Source organism: Pan troglodytes, chromosome 8 (assembly GCF_028858775.2).
Source record: "Pan troglodytes isolate AG18354 chromosome 8, NHGRI_mPanTro3-v2.0_pri, whole genome shotgun sequence".
NCBI lineage: Eukaryota > Metazoa > Chordata > Mammalia > Primates > Hominidae > Pan > Pan troglodytes.
This window is the reverse complement of record NC_072406.2, coordinates 107139603-107157196: the sequence shown is the minus strand read 5'-3', so window position 1 is coordinate 107157196 and position 17594 is coordinate 107139603. Positions and strand designations below refer to the sequence as shown.

The 17594-nt window shown below is 37.0% G+C and overlaps 1 protein-coding gene across 2 annotated transcripts in view; it reads left to right on the top strand.

Moving 5' to 3' along the window:
* CYP2C8 (cytochrome P450 family 2 subfamily C member 8) overlaps positions 1 to 17158 on the top strand; it is a 33248-nt gene extending 16090 nt beyond the window's left edge. Inside the window, exons 6-10 of one of the 2 annotated variants that reach the window (XR_010146990.1) lie at positions 8327 to 8468; positions 11178 to 11365; positions 12971 to 13009; positions 14892 to 15033; positions 16621 to 17158. Coding sequence is in view for 1 of the 2 variants with exons in the window: in XM_001153207.7 (XP_001153207.1) it covers positions 8327 to 8468; positions 11178 to 11365; positions 14892 to 15033; positions 16621 to 16802 (654 nt within the window). In the remaining variant the exon portion in view is untranslated. The remainder of the gene's footprint in view (positions 1 to 8326; positions 8469 to 11177; positions 11366 to 12970; positions 13010 to 14891; positions 15034 to 16620) is intronic. The other variant, XM_001153207.7, reaches the window with a different exon arrangement.
* Positions 17159 to 17594: the final 436 nt, after the last annotated feature.

Below are 17594 nucleotides of genomic sequence, written 5' to 3'. Positions count from 1 at the left end.
GTATTACATTGATTGATTTTCTTATTGAAGCACTCTTGCACTCCTCATATAGATCCCATTTAGTTATGGCACATAATCCTTAATTTTTTTTAAAAAATCCATAATATACAAGTTGCTACATTATTTCTCTTTCTTGTCTAATTGTTTTGGCTGGGACCTTAAGAACGATGCTGAATAGCAGTAGTAAAAGTAGATATACTTGGGGTTTTTTACCCCCTGATTTTAGGGCATAAGCTTTTAGATTTTCACAATTTGATATAAAACATCTTTGGAATTTTTATAAATACATTTTATTAGGATAAGGAATTTTCCCTTCTATTCATATTTTTGAGTGATTTTTTATATTATACTTTAGGTTCTGGGATACATGTGCAGAATGTGCAGGTTTGTTACATAGGTATACATGTGCCATGGTGGTTTGCTGAACCCATCAACCTGTCATCTAGGTTTTAAGCCCCGCATGAATTAGGTATTTGTCCCAGTGCTCTCCCTCCCCTTGCTCCCCACCCCGCAACAGGCCCTGGTGTGTCATGTTTCCCTCCCTGTGTCCATGTGTTCTCATTTTTCAACTCCCACTTTTGAGTGAGAACATGCAGTGTTTGGTTTTCTGTTCCTGTGTTAGTTTGCTGAGAACGACGTTTCCAGCTTCATCCATGTCCGTGAAAAGGACATGAATTCATTCTTTTTTGTGGCTGCATAGTACTCCATGGTGCATATGTGCCATATTTTCTTTATCTAGTCTATCACTGATGGGCATTTGGGTTGGTTCCAAGTCTTTGCTATTGTAAATAGTGCTGCAATAAACACACTTGTACATGTGTCTTTAGAGTAGAATGATTTATAATCCTTTGAGTATATACCCAGTAATGGGATTGCTGGGTCAAATGGTATTTCTGGTTTTAGATTCTTGAGGAATTGCCACACTGTCTTCCACAATGACTGAAGTAATTTACACTCCCACCAACAGTGTAAAAGTGTTTCTATTTCTCTGCATCCTCGCCAGCATCTGTTGTTTCCTGACTTTTTAATGATCACCATTCTAACTGGTGTGAGATGGTATCTCATTGTTAATTTTATGTGTGGATATTGTAAATGGGATTACTTTTAAAAATTATTTTTTAAATTGTTCGCTGTAGGAATATAGAAATACTACCAATTTTTGTATGTTATTTTGTATCTTGCAACTTTACGGAATTTGTTTATTATTTCTCATAGTTTTTTAGTGGAGTCTTTAGGTTTTTTTAAATATAAGATTATATTCTCTGCAAATGAGTATAATTTGACTTCTTCCATTCTAATTGGGATCCCCTTTATATCTTTCTCTGATTGCTCTAGCTAGGTATTCCAGTACAATGTTGAATAACAGTGGTGAAAGTAAGCATCCTTGTTGTTTTCCAGACCTTAGAGGAAAGGCTTTTAGTTTTTCCCTATTTAGTATGTTACTAGCTGTTGGTCTTTTGTAGATAGCTTTTACTATGGTGAGGTATGTTCCTTCTATACCCTGGTTTTTTTAGGGCTTTTACCATGAAGGGATGTTGAATTTTATCAAATAATTTTTCAGTATCAATTGAAATGACCATATGCTTTCGTTCTTTATTCTGTTGATATGATGTACCACATCAATTAATTGGCATATGTTAAAGCACCCTTGCATACAGGGATAAATCCCACTTGGTTGTGATGAGTGAGCTCTTTAATGTATTCATTAATCTGGTTTGCAGCTATTTTCTTGAGGATTTTTGCATGAATATTCCTCAGAGACATTGGCCTATAACTTTTTTTTTTAATGTGTCTTTGGTTTTGTTATCAGAGTAATACTGGCCTTATAGAATTAATTTGGAAGTATTCCCTCCTTCACTATTTTGTGGAATAGTTTGAGTAGGATTGGTATTAGTTCTTTAAATATTTGCTGGAATTCATCATTGAAGTCATTGGGTCTTGAGCTTTTCTCTACTAGGATGCTTTCTCTTGAGTTCAATCTGATTATTTGCTATAATTTTGTTCAGGTTTTGGATTTCTTCATGGTTCAATTTCAGTAGGTTGTATGTATCTAGGAATTTGTTCATTACTTCTAAGTTTTCCAATTTATTGGTATATAGTTGTTCATGGTAGCCACCAATGATCCTTTGAATACCTGTGATATCAGTTGTAATGTGTTCTTTTTCATCTCTGACTTATGTGGATCATGTCACATTTTTCCTTAGTCTGGCTAAAGGTTTGTCAGCTTTCTTTAATGCTTCTAAAGAACAACTTTTTGCTTTGTTAATATTTTGTATTGTTTTCTTTATTTCAATTTATTTCTGCTCTGAGTTTATTATTTCTTTTCTCCTACTAATTTTGGGTTTGGTTTGCTCCAGCTTTCGTAGTTTTTTAAAGTATATTGTTAGGTTGTTTATTTGATGTTTTTCTTCTATTTTGATAGTTGACACTTACAGCTATTAACTTTATTCTTAGTACCACTTTTGCTGAATCCCATAGGTTTTGATATGCTGTGTTTTCTCATCATTTGTTTCAAGAAATTTTTCAATTTTCTTCTTAATTTCTTCATTGTCCCACTGTTCACTCAGGAGCATATTGTTTAATTTTCATGTATTTGAACTTATACAAAATTGACTCAAGCTGGATTAATGACTTAAATGTAAGCTCCAAAACTATAAAAACCCTAGCAGAAAATCTGGGCAATACAATTCAGGACATCTTTGGGAGTTTTATTATTAAATGCCTGGAAGTAGTCTTCATTGGGTTTAATCTGCTTGGTGTTCTATCAGCTTCTTGTACTTAGATAGTGATACCTTTCTCTAGTTTTGGAAAGTTCTCTGTTATTTTCCCTTAAATAAATTTTCTACTCCCTTCTCTTTCTCTACCTCCTCTTTAAGGCCAATAACTCTTAGATTTGCATTTTGAGACTATTTTCTAGATCCTGTAGGTGTGCTTCATTGTTTTTTATTCTTTTTTCTTTTGTCTCTTCTAACAGTATTTTCAAATAGCTTGTGTTAAAGCTCACTAATTCTTTCTTCTGCTGGATCAATTCTATTCTATTATTCTACTAAAGACTCCAATGCATTCTTCAGTATGCCAATTGCATGTTTCAGCTCCACAATCTCTGCTTGACTCTTGTAAATTATTTCAGTCTTTTTGTTATGTTTATCTGATAGAATTGTGAATTTCTTCTCTGTGTTATTTTGAATATCTTTAGGTTTCCTCAAAACAACTATCTTATATTCTCTGGCTGAAAGATCACACATCTCTGTTTCTCCAGGATTGGTCCCTGGTGCCTTATTTAGTTCATGTGGTGAGGTCATGTTTTCCTGGATTTTCTTTATACTTGTAGATATTCATCGGGGGCTGGGCATTCTAGAGTTAGGTATTTTTGTCGTCTTTGTAGTCTGGGATTTTTTTTGTACACATCCTTCTTGTTAGGCTTTCCAGATATTAAAAAGGACTTAACCTATTTTCGATTTGCCCCTAGAATACTGCACCGGCAGTGAACTGCACTTTTTTTAATAAATGGGAAATGAGTTAAGTGTTGTGATCTAAGCTGTATCTGCTTTAGGGGCACTCCAAGCCCAATAATGCAGTGGTTCTTGAAGACTTGTAGAGGTACTGCCTTGATGGTCTTGGACAAGATCCAAGAGAATTCTCTGGATTACCAGACGGAAACTCTTGTTCCCTTCCCTTAATTTCTCCCAAATAAACCAAGTCTCTCTCTCTGTTCTGAGTCAATTGAAACTGGGGATGGAATGACACAAGCACTCGTGTATCCACCACCACTGTGACTGCACTGGGTGAGACTTAAAACAAGCAGAGCACTGGGTCTTGCCCAAAGCTTGCTGCAACCATTCCCTGGCTACTGCCTATGTTTCCAAGGATCTGGGGCCCTACAATCAGTTGGTGGTGAATCCAGCCAGGCCTGTGTCCTTCCCTTCAGTGAAGCAAATTCCTCCAGTACCCAGGCATGTCCAGAGGTACCACCCAGAAGCCAGGGACTAGAGTCAAAAACCTTAGAAGTCTATTTGGTGTTCTATTGTACTGCAGCTGAGCTGACACTCAAACCACAAAATGCAGTCCTTCTCACTCTTCCCTTTCCTTTCCAAAGGCAGTGGAATCTCACCCCTTGAGCAGTGCTACCACAGGCCCATGCAGAATACAGACCCTGTACAAGAGCCAAGTCCTGGTTTTGGAGAGTCCAGGAGTGCACTTGGTGCTCTACCCTCCTGTGATCAAGCTAGTACCTAGTTGCAAGACAAAGTCGACTTTATATTTCACTCTGATTTCTCAAGTAGAAGGAGTCTTTCCTGATAGCCAGCTAGCTGGGAATGTGTTGAGTCTTACCTGAAGCCGGTAAGCCTCAGAGACTTACCCAAAGCCCTCAACATAGTACCTGGGTATTGCTGCTAGCTATTCAAGCCCCCCACTCCTCAAGCAGAAGAAAGCAGTTTCTTTTGGAAGTGAAAACTGTGCAGTTTGGGATTAGGAGAGGGGGGATGTCAGCACTCCCTTACCCAACCCCAGCTGCTGTCTCAGTAGGTTGCACCTCCCACCCCAGTCTACTGTCTCTGGGCCCAGTTCAGCACCAGGACTCACATAAAAGTTACAGTACTTGTAGCCAAGACTGCCTTTCAGGTTTATTTACCATCCCAGAGCCCTATAGTCCACAGTGATGAGGCTTGTAGAAACTCGGTTCCAACCACTGGTATCAGAGATTCACCTCTGGCCAGGGCTGGTTTAAATGCTCCCTCTGTGAGTGGGCATCAGCTGATTTTGGGCCTGTTTTCCTTTCTGCCTTAACAGAACTGCACTAATTTTATGCTCTATAATTGCTGTGCTCTCCCTCCCTCAGTACTCAGAAATACTCTCTGAACCATGCCACTGCTGCCAGGGGAAGAGAGGATGTCAGTAATTCAATAGTATTTTTTCTATCTCTTCAGTTCCTCTTTCAGTGATATATATTTAAATCAAGGTGCATGCTCATCTGATTTTGGTTCTTATGAAGGTACATTTTATGTAGATAGCTGTTAAACTGATGTCTTTGCTTGGGGAATAATCAATGAAGCATTCAATTCTGTCATCTTGCTCCACTCTCCCATTTGTATATCTTCTTTTGAGAAATTTCTGTTCATGTTGTTTGCCCACTTTCTAATGGGATTATTTGGATTTTTTTCTTGCTGTTTTGAGTTTCTTGTAGACTCTGGAAAATAGTGCTTTGTTGAAGGTATATTTTGCAAATATTTTCTCCCATTCTGTAGGTTGTATGTTTACTCTGCTTGTCATTTCTTTTACTGTGCAGAAGCTCTTTAGTTTAATTAGGTCCCATTGTCAACTGTTTTTGTTGAAATTGCTTTTAAACACTGAGTCATAAATCCTTAGCCTACACCAATGCTCAGAAGAGTTTTTTATAGGTTTTTTCTAGAATTTTTATGATTTCAAGTCTCATATTTAAGTCTTTAGTCCATCTTGAGTTAATTTTTTATGTGGTGAGATATAAGAATCATATTTCATTCTTCTACATGTTCCCCTGGGTAATATCAGCCAAGCACAAATCCCACAGCTACCAGCGTAGGTGGCTCTTTCCTGCAAGAACCACCTCCTAGCTGGAAGCCAATAGGCACAGCCTATTACAACATCTGCTGGCAAAATAACATAGCATTTGGGAAGGAGAAAACTTTTATCGTATCTCAGCTAACACCATACCCACATCACCTCAGCTAATCGGAAGGTCTTGAGTGTGTTCACAAACCCAATACATTGCTAGTACAGCTGGCATTTGAGAAAATTACCACACTAAACCTATTTATAACCAAGTAAATCTTACAAAGTCTATGTCACTCTCTTGCCACCTCCATCAGAGGTGGTGCTTGCACCTGCTGCTAGGAGACCAGAGGACAGTTAGGCCCAGTTAAGCCCCATTCAACATTGCCCTCCTTTGTAGCAAAGAGTGGAACCCAAGCACTGTACATCTCTCAGACCTTTCCACAGCGTGAGGCATCAGAGATTTCCAGTTGGCTGACAAAGATGTCAGTGTTCAATTATCCTCAGAAGGAAGAGCCAATATTACAGGTGAATAATCATAAGCCAAATGGACTGTTAAAGAGAGAGCAATGGAGCTTATTGGTCAATTCATAAGAAGAATCTACAACTCACAAACACGCACACACACATACACACAAATAAAGTAAAAAGAAGCTGGCAGAGGTGAAACCCTGAGAGACTTACTAATCCATGGAAAGGGCAAGTAGGAGTGTTCTCAGCCTCCCTACCCAATTTGGCAGACTGCTGGGATCTGAACTCAAGGTGACCTTCCTTGCCTTCATGAGCACAAGTACTGGAGTAGGCTGTGGTTTTGAGACTTCTCGAGGATATTACCTTGTTCACACAAGGTCCCTTTCCTTTTCCTTGGATCTGAGCTGTTTTTAACTATTTTGGTAGAATTCACTAGTGAAGTAATCTTGAGCTGGAACTTTTTTTGAGGGGGGTGGAGTTCTTGATTACTAATTCAAATACTTTTCTTATTGTAGGTGTATTCACACTTTCAATTTATGAGAACTTTATTCGATTAGTCCCTTGGCCTTGGCATTTGCATTGCCCCTACTCTTCTTTATCCAATATAGGCAGTTAATGCCTCAAGTTTTTGTATTAATAATTGCCATTTCTCTTCACTTTGTATTTTCCTATTTATTCCTGAACTTATTCCTAAGAATAAGTTGCCTGTTGCCTATCTGGATTACAACTTTGTTAGACCTGTCTTGTCTTTGTGAACTCATTCTCTTTCACTATATTTCATTCTTGGTTTTGTTGACATATTTGTTTTACACATTTCAGCTTTGTAATGAATATGTAGGTGATACTGAGTCTTTGTAAATTTTTGACAGAAGAAAATTGCAAACTCTTGATTCAAGAGTGTAATGCTTTTCATGATATAGCCCTAATTTACCTATATCTATAAACTAAAATTGTGTTCACCTACAAATAATAAAAAAATCATAAAAATGAATGTGTTAGGCTGTTCTTGCATTGCTATAAAGAAATATCTGAGGCCAGATAATTTATAAGAACATGAGGCCCAATTGGCTCACAGTTCTGCAGGCTGTACAAGCATGATGCTCGCATCTGCTCAGCTTTTGGAGAGTCCTCAGGGAGTATTTGCTCATAGCAGAAGGCAAAGCAGGAACAGGCACGTCACATGGCAAGAGGAGAAGCAAGTTGGGGAAACAGTTTTAAAAAACCAGATCTTATGTGAACTCACTTATTATCAGGATAACATCAAGGGAAATAATGCTCATGAGAAATCTACCCCCATGACCCAATCACCTCTCACCAGATTCCACCTATAACAACGGGGATTAAGTTTCAACAAAAGATTTGGGAGAGATAAATATTTATTATCCAAACTATATCAAGAGCTTAATCAAATAGTTGGCTTATATATCTCAAATACAAGAAGTCTTATAGTGGACTAGACTAGAAATAATATGGTAGCCCTGAAGCATGAGAGAGTCAAGTGCCTTCTTTTTTTTTTTTTTTTTTTTTTTTACCATATTTAGTATAGAAGTCTTCATTACTATGATCAAATGCTCATGTCCCAAGATGATGTCAATCCTACCTCCCCCTTCACATTTGTGTTTTGAGTAATGAGGAGAAAAGAGAAGAAGATTCATGTTCTGGTTTGAATGTGTCCTCTACAGTTCATGTGCTAAAAGTGAATGCCCAATGCAACAGTGTTTGTGGGTGCAGCCTAACAAAACATGACTAGGTCATCAGTGTTCTGACCTCATAAATATACTCATGTTGTTATTGCAAGAGTGGGGTAGTTCTTGATAGCTTGTTATAAATGTGAGTGTGCCCCCCCAATTGCTCTCACTCTTACCCTTTCTTGCCCTTCTACTTTTTGCCATGCAATGAAATAGGATGAAGGCCATTGCCAGAAGCCAGTGCCATGCTCTTGGATTTCCCGGCCTTCAGAATCATCAGAAATAAATTTCTTTTCTTTATAAATTACCAAGTCTATAGTATTCTGTTTTATAACACAAATTGAACTAAGACAGGGCATCAGTATACTTCTGCTTTTATTTCTGGGGAAAGAAATATTCTGTGTGACTAACCTAAGCAGCGAATGATTTCATGAATGGAACTTGTAGGTCTGTCAGGAAATAAAGTTTGAGTCAACTGATCTGCAGTTTCTGCCATACCACACAGTTGCTTTTTCTAATACTGTACTGTCCAGTATCTCTTTTGGCTAACTTTAAAAAATAGTCGGTTTTTTAAAATTTAGTGTATTTAGATATACTGGCACATAATTTGTCAGATAATTGCATGAAATCACTTCTAGGAAAAGGACAACCAAAAGTCAGAATTCAATATTGAAAACTTGGTTGGCACTGTAGCTGATCTATTTGTTGCTGGAACAGAGACAACAAGCACCACTCTGAGATATGGACTCCTGCTCCTGCTGATGCACCCGGAGGTCACAGGTAGGACCACAGATGATGAACAAAGTGAATTTCAGAACAATGCTGAGAAGATGGTGCCAGTATCCTCCACCTTGTTTCTCTCAGAGAAGCCTCATTCTTTAAATTTCTGTGTCATCAGCTGTAATCTGTCTAAATTTGATGACACGATTTAAAATGACATCTTTGTACAATGGAGGAGGATGACAGAGATCAGTAAAAACAGTATGGCAGTAGCAAAATAAGTAAAGCCCTGATGAAGTGTCTGGATTTCAGCAGAGGTAATTTGTGGTAAGGAGAGCCAGCATAAATTGCCCTAGTATTGAATGTTGGTTTTATTATGAAAAGTCCACTTTGAACAGTAGGTTCATTTCTCATTTTAAAAATTCCATGCTCTAATGCTGGGGTGGGGAGATGAAAACAATCTTTATTGAAGCATAAGTGGAAATTCTAGAATTGTGCTGAGGCATCCTAACATAAATTCCAGTCTGGGAAGTAATCTAAAAGTTAGTCTCTTACAAAGGTGTTTCTATTTAAGCAGAGGCCATACCTAAAGGAATTTTATTATTCTAGGAGTGTGTTTCATAAAAATGCTATTTGACCAAATAGGGATATTTGGAAGGGGGTTTAATAATTGCATCTTTCACATACAACTTTTCTTTAGAATTTACAATTTACCTTTAGAGTAAACTCTACATTTCCTTAGAATTTACATTTAAATAGTTCCTGCTTTGCAGCAGATAACATACCTTTTTCCCTGTGTCAGGATCCCACAGAAATTTCAATAACTAAATTACAAATTAAAATTAGCCTGCTGAAGTGAAAAGAGAGGAGAATAGAAAATAGCCAATAAGTCTTTGGCAAATTTCTAAAACATGGAGAGACAATGGAGGGCTGACAATTGACACAGCTTAGAGGATGGAGTTGTAAGTATTAGCAGAGGAAGATTTATCAAGAGGAGAAGTTAATCTGTGTCACTGTGATTCTCATAAGGTTCAGTATTTGGAGGCACCAAGAGCCAAAGACAGTAGGGAATGAGACTGAAAAGGGAGGCTCTCCTGCCCAAGTTTCCTCCATAACTTCTTTTATCAGGTACCTGATTTTTTCCCACTGGGAAAGGGAAGCATACTCTCCAGAGAAACCGAGCCTAAGAACCCCTGTACTCGGGGACACTTTACAGGGCCAGGAAACTGTGAGATGTGAAGACAGAAAAAAAAAGGTTTGAGAAAGATCTATTCCTCAGATTCAAAGACTCAGCATTTTTCTTCATCTTGCTTCCTGACATTCAGCAGCCAGCTAGATACTCTCCAGAGAAGAAACAAGTCTGGAGAAAAGACCTCCGTATTTTGCCAACTTAATAGAAAGTTATCTATAAATGTCCAGCAGAGTGAATGAAATTAAAACATCCATCACAGGACACAAAGTCATGGAATTTCAGAGCACCAGAAGTAAAGGGAAAATTAAAATCTTTCAGAGAGTTATATCAGGTCATATATAAAATATCAGCATTCAAACAGCATCAGAATTCTCAAGCATATTATCTTGTGTATTCATAGAAAAAAAGTATTTGGGACCTACATGGTTGCTACAAATTTCACCCTCTATACTAAGTTTCTCCAATACTGGGGGTTGTGCTCCATCTCATGTCTGAAACTAAGTCAGAAGAAATAATGGGTGCCAGGAATCAGGAGACCTCATGTAAGAGAATGAGAGTGTCAGAGAGGCTGCTGTGCTCCTAGGAAACAACCACTTCAGAAGGGACCAGGTGAATAATATATGTAGAGGAGACTTCAAGAACCAAAGAGATGTGATTGATAGTCTGAGATTTCCCTATAATTGGGAAATTATTACTAGGAGTTTCAAACATGTGCAAATACTCTAACTTGAAGAATAGAAAATTGTGATTTAACTAAAGAACCAAGGAAGAATGCGTATGTGTGTATATATGTGTGTGTGTGTGTGTGTGCTTCTGTGAGTATATTTAGAATGATGTAAACAATGAATAGTGATATAACCAGAAATTGTGGTCTAAATATATTCTGGAAAGTAGAAGGAGGAGAATTGTGTGTGTGTACGTCTGTGGGTGTGTCTGTGTGTACACATATAACTTTGTGGGCGTGTGTCTATATATGGAATAGAGATGGAGATGAAAATTCTCATCTCTCATACCAGAAAATCATTAAATATTGTCTAAAAATTGTTAAGTAAAAAATAGAAAGAAATAGTGTAAATTTCAGAAGAAACTGCTAGCATGCTCAAAGTGGCCACAATTGGAAATGGAAGAATGAAGACAGTACCATTGCTAATTGCATCACTGCCCCTGCTCCACCACTGCACACACAAATATATTTATAAAACCATTACAATTTAACATTATACCCCATATATTATTTTGATAATACATATTTGATTCTTATTTTTCTGTTTGCAAGCACTGTAATTTATTGACTTATGTTCTGTTTATTTTTTAAATAATGTATTACTTAAATTTGTATTGTCATATATGCTAATTTATAGAAATGTACTTATGCACTGTAATGACTAGTTTGTAGGAGAGTGGTATGTATCTATATTATGGTAATTCTTTTTATATGGCTGGTTGTACTTCTGGACATGTAACTCATGTTTGTAATGTTGCTGGGATTTTTATATCATGTTAATGTGGCCATGAATTGCTATGACAAATGTTCCATATATCTTCGTTTCCATCAGTTCTTTCTTGTGTCTTGTCAGCTAAAGTCCAGGAAGAGATTGATCATGTAATTGGCAGACACAGGACCCCCTGCATGCAGGATAGGAGCCACATGCCTTACACTGATGCTGTAGTGCACGAGATCCAGAGATACAGTGACCTTGTCCCCACCGGTGTGCCCCATGCAGTGACCACTGATACTAAGTTCAGAAACTACCTCATCCCCAAGGTAAGCTTGTTTCTCTTACACTATATTTCTGTACTTCTGAAATTTCCAAAGTGCTAGTTTGGTTCCAACCCTCTAACAACACAAGATGAGAGAAGTGTAAAACTCATACATGTGGCAGCTTGATGGACTTTCTGCTATTTTGTTTGGGGCTATAAAGATTTATAAAGCTAGGTCTCCTTAATAGGCTGCTCTTAGGTGTTACACTTTCAAATAATTGTTGAAAATATCAGTGTGTCAGTTTCCCAAAACACTCTTCTGAGATTTTTATCAAAGTGACATTCATTGTGTAGTTCGATATGGAAAGACTTAACATGTTCATGCATTGAATTTTTTAATTCATGAATATGGTTATGCTCCCAACTTATTGAGCTTTATTCTATTTTCTCAGTAATGTCTTATTTTCAGTGCAGTGGTTTACAACTCTTTTATTAGGTTTTTCCTAGATAATTAATATTTTGTTGTTGTTATAATTTTTTAATTTTTTTATTGCTTTGTAATGGTATAAGTAATTGTATTCAATTATACTATTCTGATGACCTTATATCTAACAACTTTCCTAAATTTACTGATCATAACTGTTAATTTATCTGTAGATATACTTGGAATTTCTATGTATATTATTTTGCTATCTGGGTTAATATGTATTTTATATCTTATTTTCCAATGATTTTGTCTTCAATTTATCTTTATTGCATTATTGTGCTGGCTAGGACTTCCAGGATAGCATTGAACAGAATTGGTGATAGAGGGCATCCTTATTTCATTTCTGATCTGCTGGGGGGTAGAGTATAAGAATATTAATATTTCACTACTGAGAATGATGTTTTAAGTATTTTTTTTAATAATTGACTTTTATTTAACTTCATTTATAAAAGAATTTTCACGAATATAGTTTGAAATGATACTCTACATTTGTTATGAAACATAGTTGGTATTTTCATAAAATCCCAGCCCCCAGAAGGCTCATGTCATTCCAAGTGATCAGACTCCTGTACCTTCCCTAAATAAGGCTAGCAAACTGGGGATGGCAGGGAGCAGAGCCCAGAGCACCTTAGTAGTTTTGCACAGATTTTTTAAAAGCCAGTAACTTCCTTCTGGCTGTTCTAAAAGACAAACACTTTGGAGAAAAGTTGTGCAGTAAGGGAAACTATCAAAAATCATTCTCATAGAACAGTAAGGCAGTGAGGCAAACACGATCTCCCTCATGATTTTAAAGTCTGTAATAGAAATTAACAGTGTCATCTGCAGCCCAATTATGCACTTTAAGATCCCAAAAAATTGCTGCTGTTTTAAGTATTTTAGTAGATATTCTTTATCAGAAATCTTTAAGATTTTAGTAGATATCCTTTATCAGATTAGGGAAGTTTTTTCTCTTCTCTCATTTTTATATAAATTTGTGTCATGAATGTGTGTGCAATTTTATCAAATTGATTCTCTGCATCTATTTATATGATTGTATATACTGGCCTCACATCCCTCACTAAATATACATAAGTATACACAAGCAGCTGGATTTGTTCTGTTACTTATTGTTCAGGACTTCTGTATTCATATTCATAAGATATTTTGGTCTGCAATTTTTCTTCCTCAAAATTTTCTTTTCAGAGCTTTGATAACAAGATAATGCTGGCTGCATAAAACTAGGTGAGAAATGTTCCCTAATGTGGGTCTGTTTTTATTGCTTTCCCTTCCTTCCACTTTTCTTCGTGTGACTGCTTAGTTGTATCCTTGAAATGCCTAAAAACCTATGGCTCAGTACCAGATATTATATATGAAAAAATGCAGAATTTCAGAGAACATTTATCTTTTTCCAGAATGTATTCATTCCCCTCTCATAGGCAGTTATAATGACAACACCTCCTGTCCTGATTCAGAATTGAATATGACATGAACACAGTCAAAAATTGACTGTAGGTATGAGCTTACCTCTCTGAAGTTCTTCCGTCACTGGGGCCAATTATTGTCTTTGTAATCTGGAGGCCAATTTTGGTCTTTGCAGCTTTACAATACTGTCTATCACATGGTTTCTGTATTCATCCAGATGTTTTAGTTGCTATGCTATAAACTACACAATTCCACTTATTATTTTTCAATTAAAAATAATAAAAGTTATATCTTCATGAAGGAAAACAATGAGACTGATAAGGTTTCAATTACTAATGTCATCCTCTGGAGAAGACAGAATTGATAACTTATCAAGGTGTGATGGGGTTTTCCCTAATTATCACTGATTTTTTACAAGGATTAGGACTTCAATCCACAGTTTTTATCAAAGCACACAACCAGAAGAGGTTTTTCTTTCTCAATACAAGGGTCTATCTACACCTCAATACTGCAGTATGTAATGCCCCAAAACAAAGATTTTTCTTTTACACAATAATAGTCACACTCAGTAGCTATTGTTCAAATAATAATACAGCCTAAATTTAAATTTTCACAATTTTTCTATAATATTTTTATGGCTTTTTTCTCCTGCAGTTTACTATACAGGCAAGGAACAAGCATATAGTTCATTTATGTTGACCTTTTCACCTCCTGTAATCAAGGAAAGTTCCTTTCCTGGTTTGTTTCTTTTCAATCAGTTGACCTTTTTGAGACCAGCAGTCATTTAAAATGTTCCTCAGGCTGGTTTTGTATGACTGTTTTCTAGAGGCAGATTCCAGCTACAATTTTGGCAAGAAAACTACATAGGTGCTTTAAATATCCTGCTGAATCACATTGATGAGGTGGGAGCAGGAAATGTCACATATGTCATTATTGGTCACACTAAGTTCCCCACATAATAAGGTTGTATCCTCCAGATCTTACCATTGTAGGGGTTCTGCTTTTTATATGCAACTAGTAAAAATCTATGGGAGTGCATTAAGACTATCTGAAACTCCTGCTTCCAGAATCACACACCCAACGGTTCTAGCTTTAATTGATGATCCTTACCTGGCCTGATGATCCTGACTTGAATTGTTGCAAAGTGATAATCTTTGTAATTTCATCATCTTTTCAGTGTTTTAAGCTAAAATTAATCTGTAGCATGGCAATAATAAACACACAATAGTTTTTACTTCTTATTGCACTTGCGGTTGTCATCCCAGATGACATCATATTAAAATAGATTACATGTTTATTTACAAAAGTTCTATGAACAGATACTCTGGACATTTCAAGTGTCAACAGAGACTTCCATTTTAAACCATAATCTACATAATCAAAATACAAGATGTGTCAAATTTGAAGTGATGAAATAGAGCGGCAAATGAGGCCAGAAAAGGGCATCCAAACTTGATGATCTGGAGAACACATTCAGAAGGTTGCACACAAGTATCCAAGATGTAAGACTTCAAATGTGATTGGAAAGCTCTTTAGCAAGCTTCCACCACTGGCCTTAAGCTCATCCATGTAAATTACTGTGTCTGGCTGGACCTGAGTTTCCTCATCTATAGATCAACGTTATGGGGCTACGTGATGTCCACTACTTCTCCTCACTTCTGGACTTCTTTATAAATCAGATTATCTGTTTTGTTACTTCCAGGGCACAACCATAATGACATTACTGACTTCCGTGCTACACGATGACAAAGAATTTCCTAATCCAAATATCTTTGACCCTGGCCACTTTCTAGATAAGAATGGCAACTTTAAGAAAAGTGACTACTTCATGCCTTTCTCAGCAGGTAATAGAAACTCGTTTCCATTTGTATTTAAAGGAAAGAGAGAACTTTTTGGAATTAGTTGGAATTTACATGGCACCTCCTCTGGGGCTGGTAGAATTGCTATTTGTCCATGATCAAGAGCACCACTCTTAACACCCATGCGCTCCACCCTCACAATACACCGTCATTATTGGGCCAGATAGTGGGGCTTGCAGGAGTTAACTCTGTTGTTCCCAATTGAGAAAATGAACATCTTGGTTTGACTGAACTCTGCCACTAGATACATCACTCAGGCACCCAAGAGCTCCTCCTAGAAGGTAAAATTCATCTGATCTTTCCTTACCTGCCTTGACAAATGTATCTAAGTCCACAACTGCATTGAGTGTCTTCTACATGGTGTCTGTCACCTCCCAGGCTGAGCTCCAAGGGCACAACTTTCAATCAGAACAGAGGCTCACTCTTGAGTTAGGGAAGAAGAGTAAACAGGTCATTGTAATTTAGTCAGACCAGGACTGTGAGAGAGGAAAGCACAGGCCCCTGGGTAGCGGCTAGAGGGGGACTCTGCATGCTTCTTGCTCTCTCATATAACACAGTGAGGCATAAAATGGAGTAAGCAACTCAGAGGATGTTTCATGTGCTTCAAAGGAGGTGATAAAATTTAAGGGAAGCTAAGAGGTTACATAAGCTAAGAGGTTATTTTGCAGTGATTCCAGAGCACCCTGTCTTCTTCCAATCATGATCATATATCCTGGATACTTGCTTTTCACACCTGTGTTTTGTGTGCTAAGTCTCTGGCCATGGAATCTCCTTCCTTTATTCTTTGATCTTTTATGTCTGCTTTATATTTGGCACTGTAGATACCAACATGACAAGGACAGAGACCTTCCTTCAAGAATTCACAGTTTACCACAGTAGATAAATAAATACAGAATTACGATTCCTGGTAATCTGTGCTTTAATGAAAGCATGAGTATGCTGTTGAGGAAAACCAGAGAGCATAGGATTTGATTACTTGAGGGGATTGTAAAGAGTGTGAAGATGAAATGAAATTGAACCTATGTCCTGAATGTAGCCTAATAAAGACGTATCTTAGCCAAAATGAACAACAGGATATGAAACTTGAAACTTCATGGTGTGTTCAAGATTGATGAAGAGAGTGTATGACCAGAGCTGAGAACAGATTATGTGAAAAGTGGAAGGAAAAATCATGGAATATCAGGCTTGGAACAGGAAACAAGAATGTGCATGTATTTCTATAATGACAGATGGAAACTCAAAATGGCAAAAGAGCTGTTTTAATGTGGGAATAAATAAAGAAACGACTGTTATGGAGCTGATAATCAATGAATATTTGTTGAATGAAGGGTACCTATTGAGATTAGATGTTAGACAGATAGCAAATATGTCTCTTTTTGTACATTTGTTTGTCCCACCATCCATTAATCCATCCATCATGTCATCCATCCATTCATCCACATGTTCATTCATCTACCCAATCATTAATCAATTATTTACTGCATATTCTGTTTGTGCAAGTCACAAACGACTGTTTGTCACAGTCACAGTTAAACACAAGGAGTAACTACTTTCTTTCTTTGTTATCTTCAGGAAAACGAATTTGTGCAGGAGAAGGACTTGCCCGCATGGAGCTATTTTTATTTCTAACCACAATTTTACAGAACTTTAACCTGAAATCTGTTGATGATTTAAAGAACCTCAATACTACTGCAGTTACCAAAGGGATTGTTTCTCTGCCACCCTCGTACCAGATCTGCTTCATCCCTGTCTGAAGAATGCTAGCCCATCTGGCTGCCGATCTGCTATCACCTGCAATTCTTTTTTTATCAAGGACATTCCCACTATTATGTCTTCTCTGACCTCTCATCAAATCTTCCCATTCACTCAATATCCCATAAGCATCCAAACTCCATTAAGGAGAGTTGTTCAGGTCACTGCACAAATATATCTGCAATTATTCATACTCTGTAACACTTGTATTAATTGCCGCATATGCTAATACTTTTCTAATGCTGACTTTTTAATATGTTATCACTGTAAAACACAGAAAAGTGATTAATGAATGATAATTTAGATCCATTTCTTTTGTGAATGTGCTAAATAAAAAGTGTTATTAATTGCTGGTTCAGTTCTCAGACTTTCCCTCTTTTGTGCATAATGCAAGAAATAAAGAAAAGAGAGTGCCAGGAGGCCAGGCTTGTCCTCATAATAATAAGCAGATAGTGACAAAGGAGAAGAGGGTGAGGAAGGTCTCTGGATGTTTGTCATCTAGAGTTACTGAAGGTTTGGCTTTATAACAGAGAAAGTCTGTCCAAGGGAAGAAACAACCTTCAGGGAAATATTGAGAAAATCAGTTCAGTTGTGTATTATTTGGAGATAAAATGAGGCTAATTACTTCAGGGCCATAGAATCAAATTACCAATGCATTTATGTTAAGTGTAAAACAAGAAATATAAATTAGAAAAATAATGTAATCTGTTGAGACTTTCCAAGGATTTTGTTCTTGTTTGGAGACAGAAGAATAAAACCCAGAACATATGATTAGCAATATGAAAGTATATATT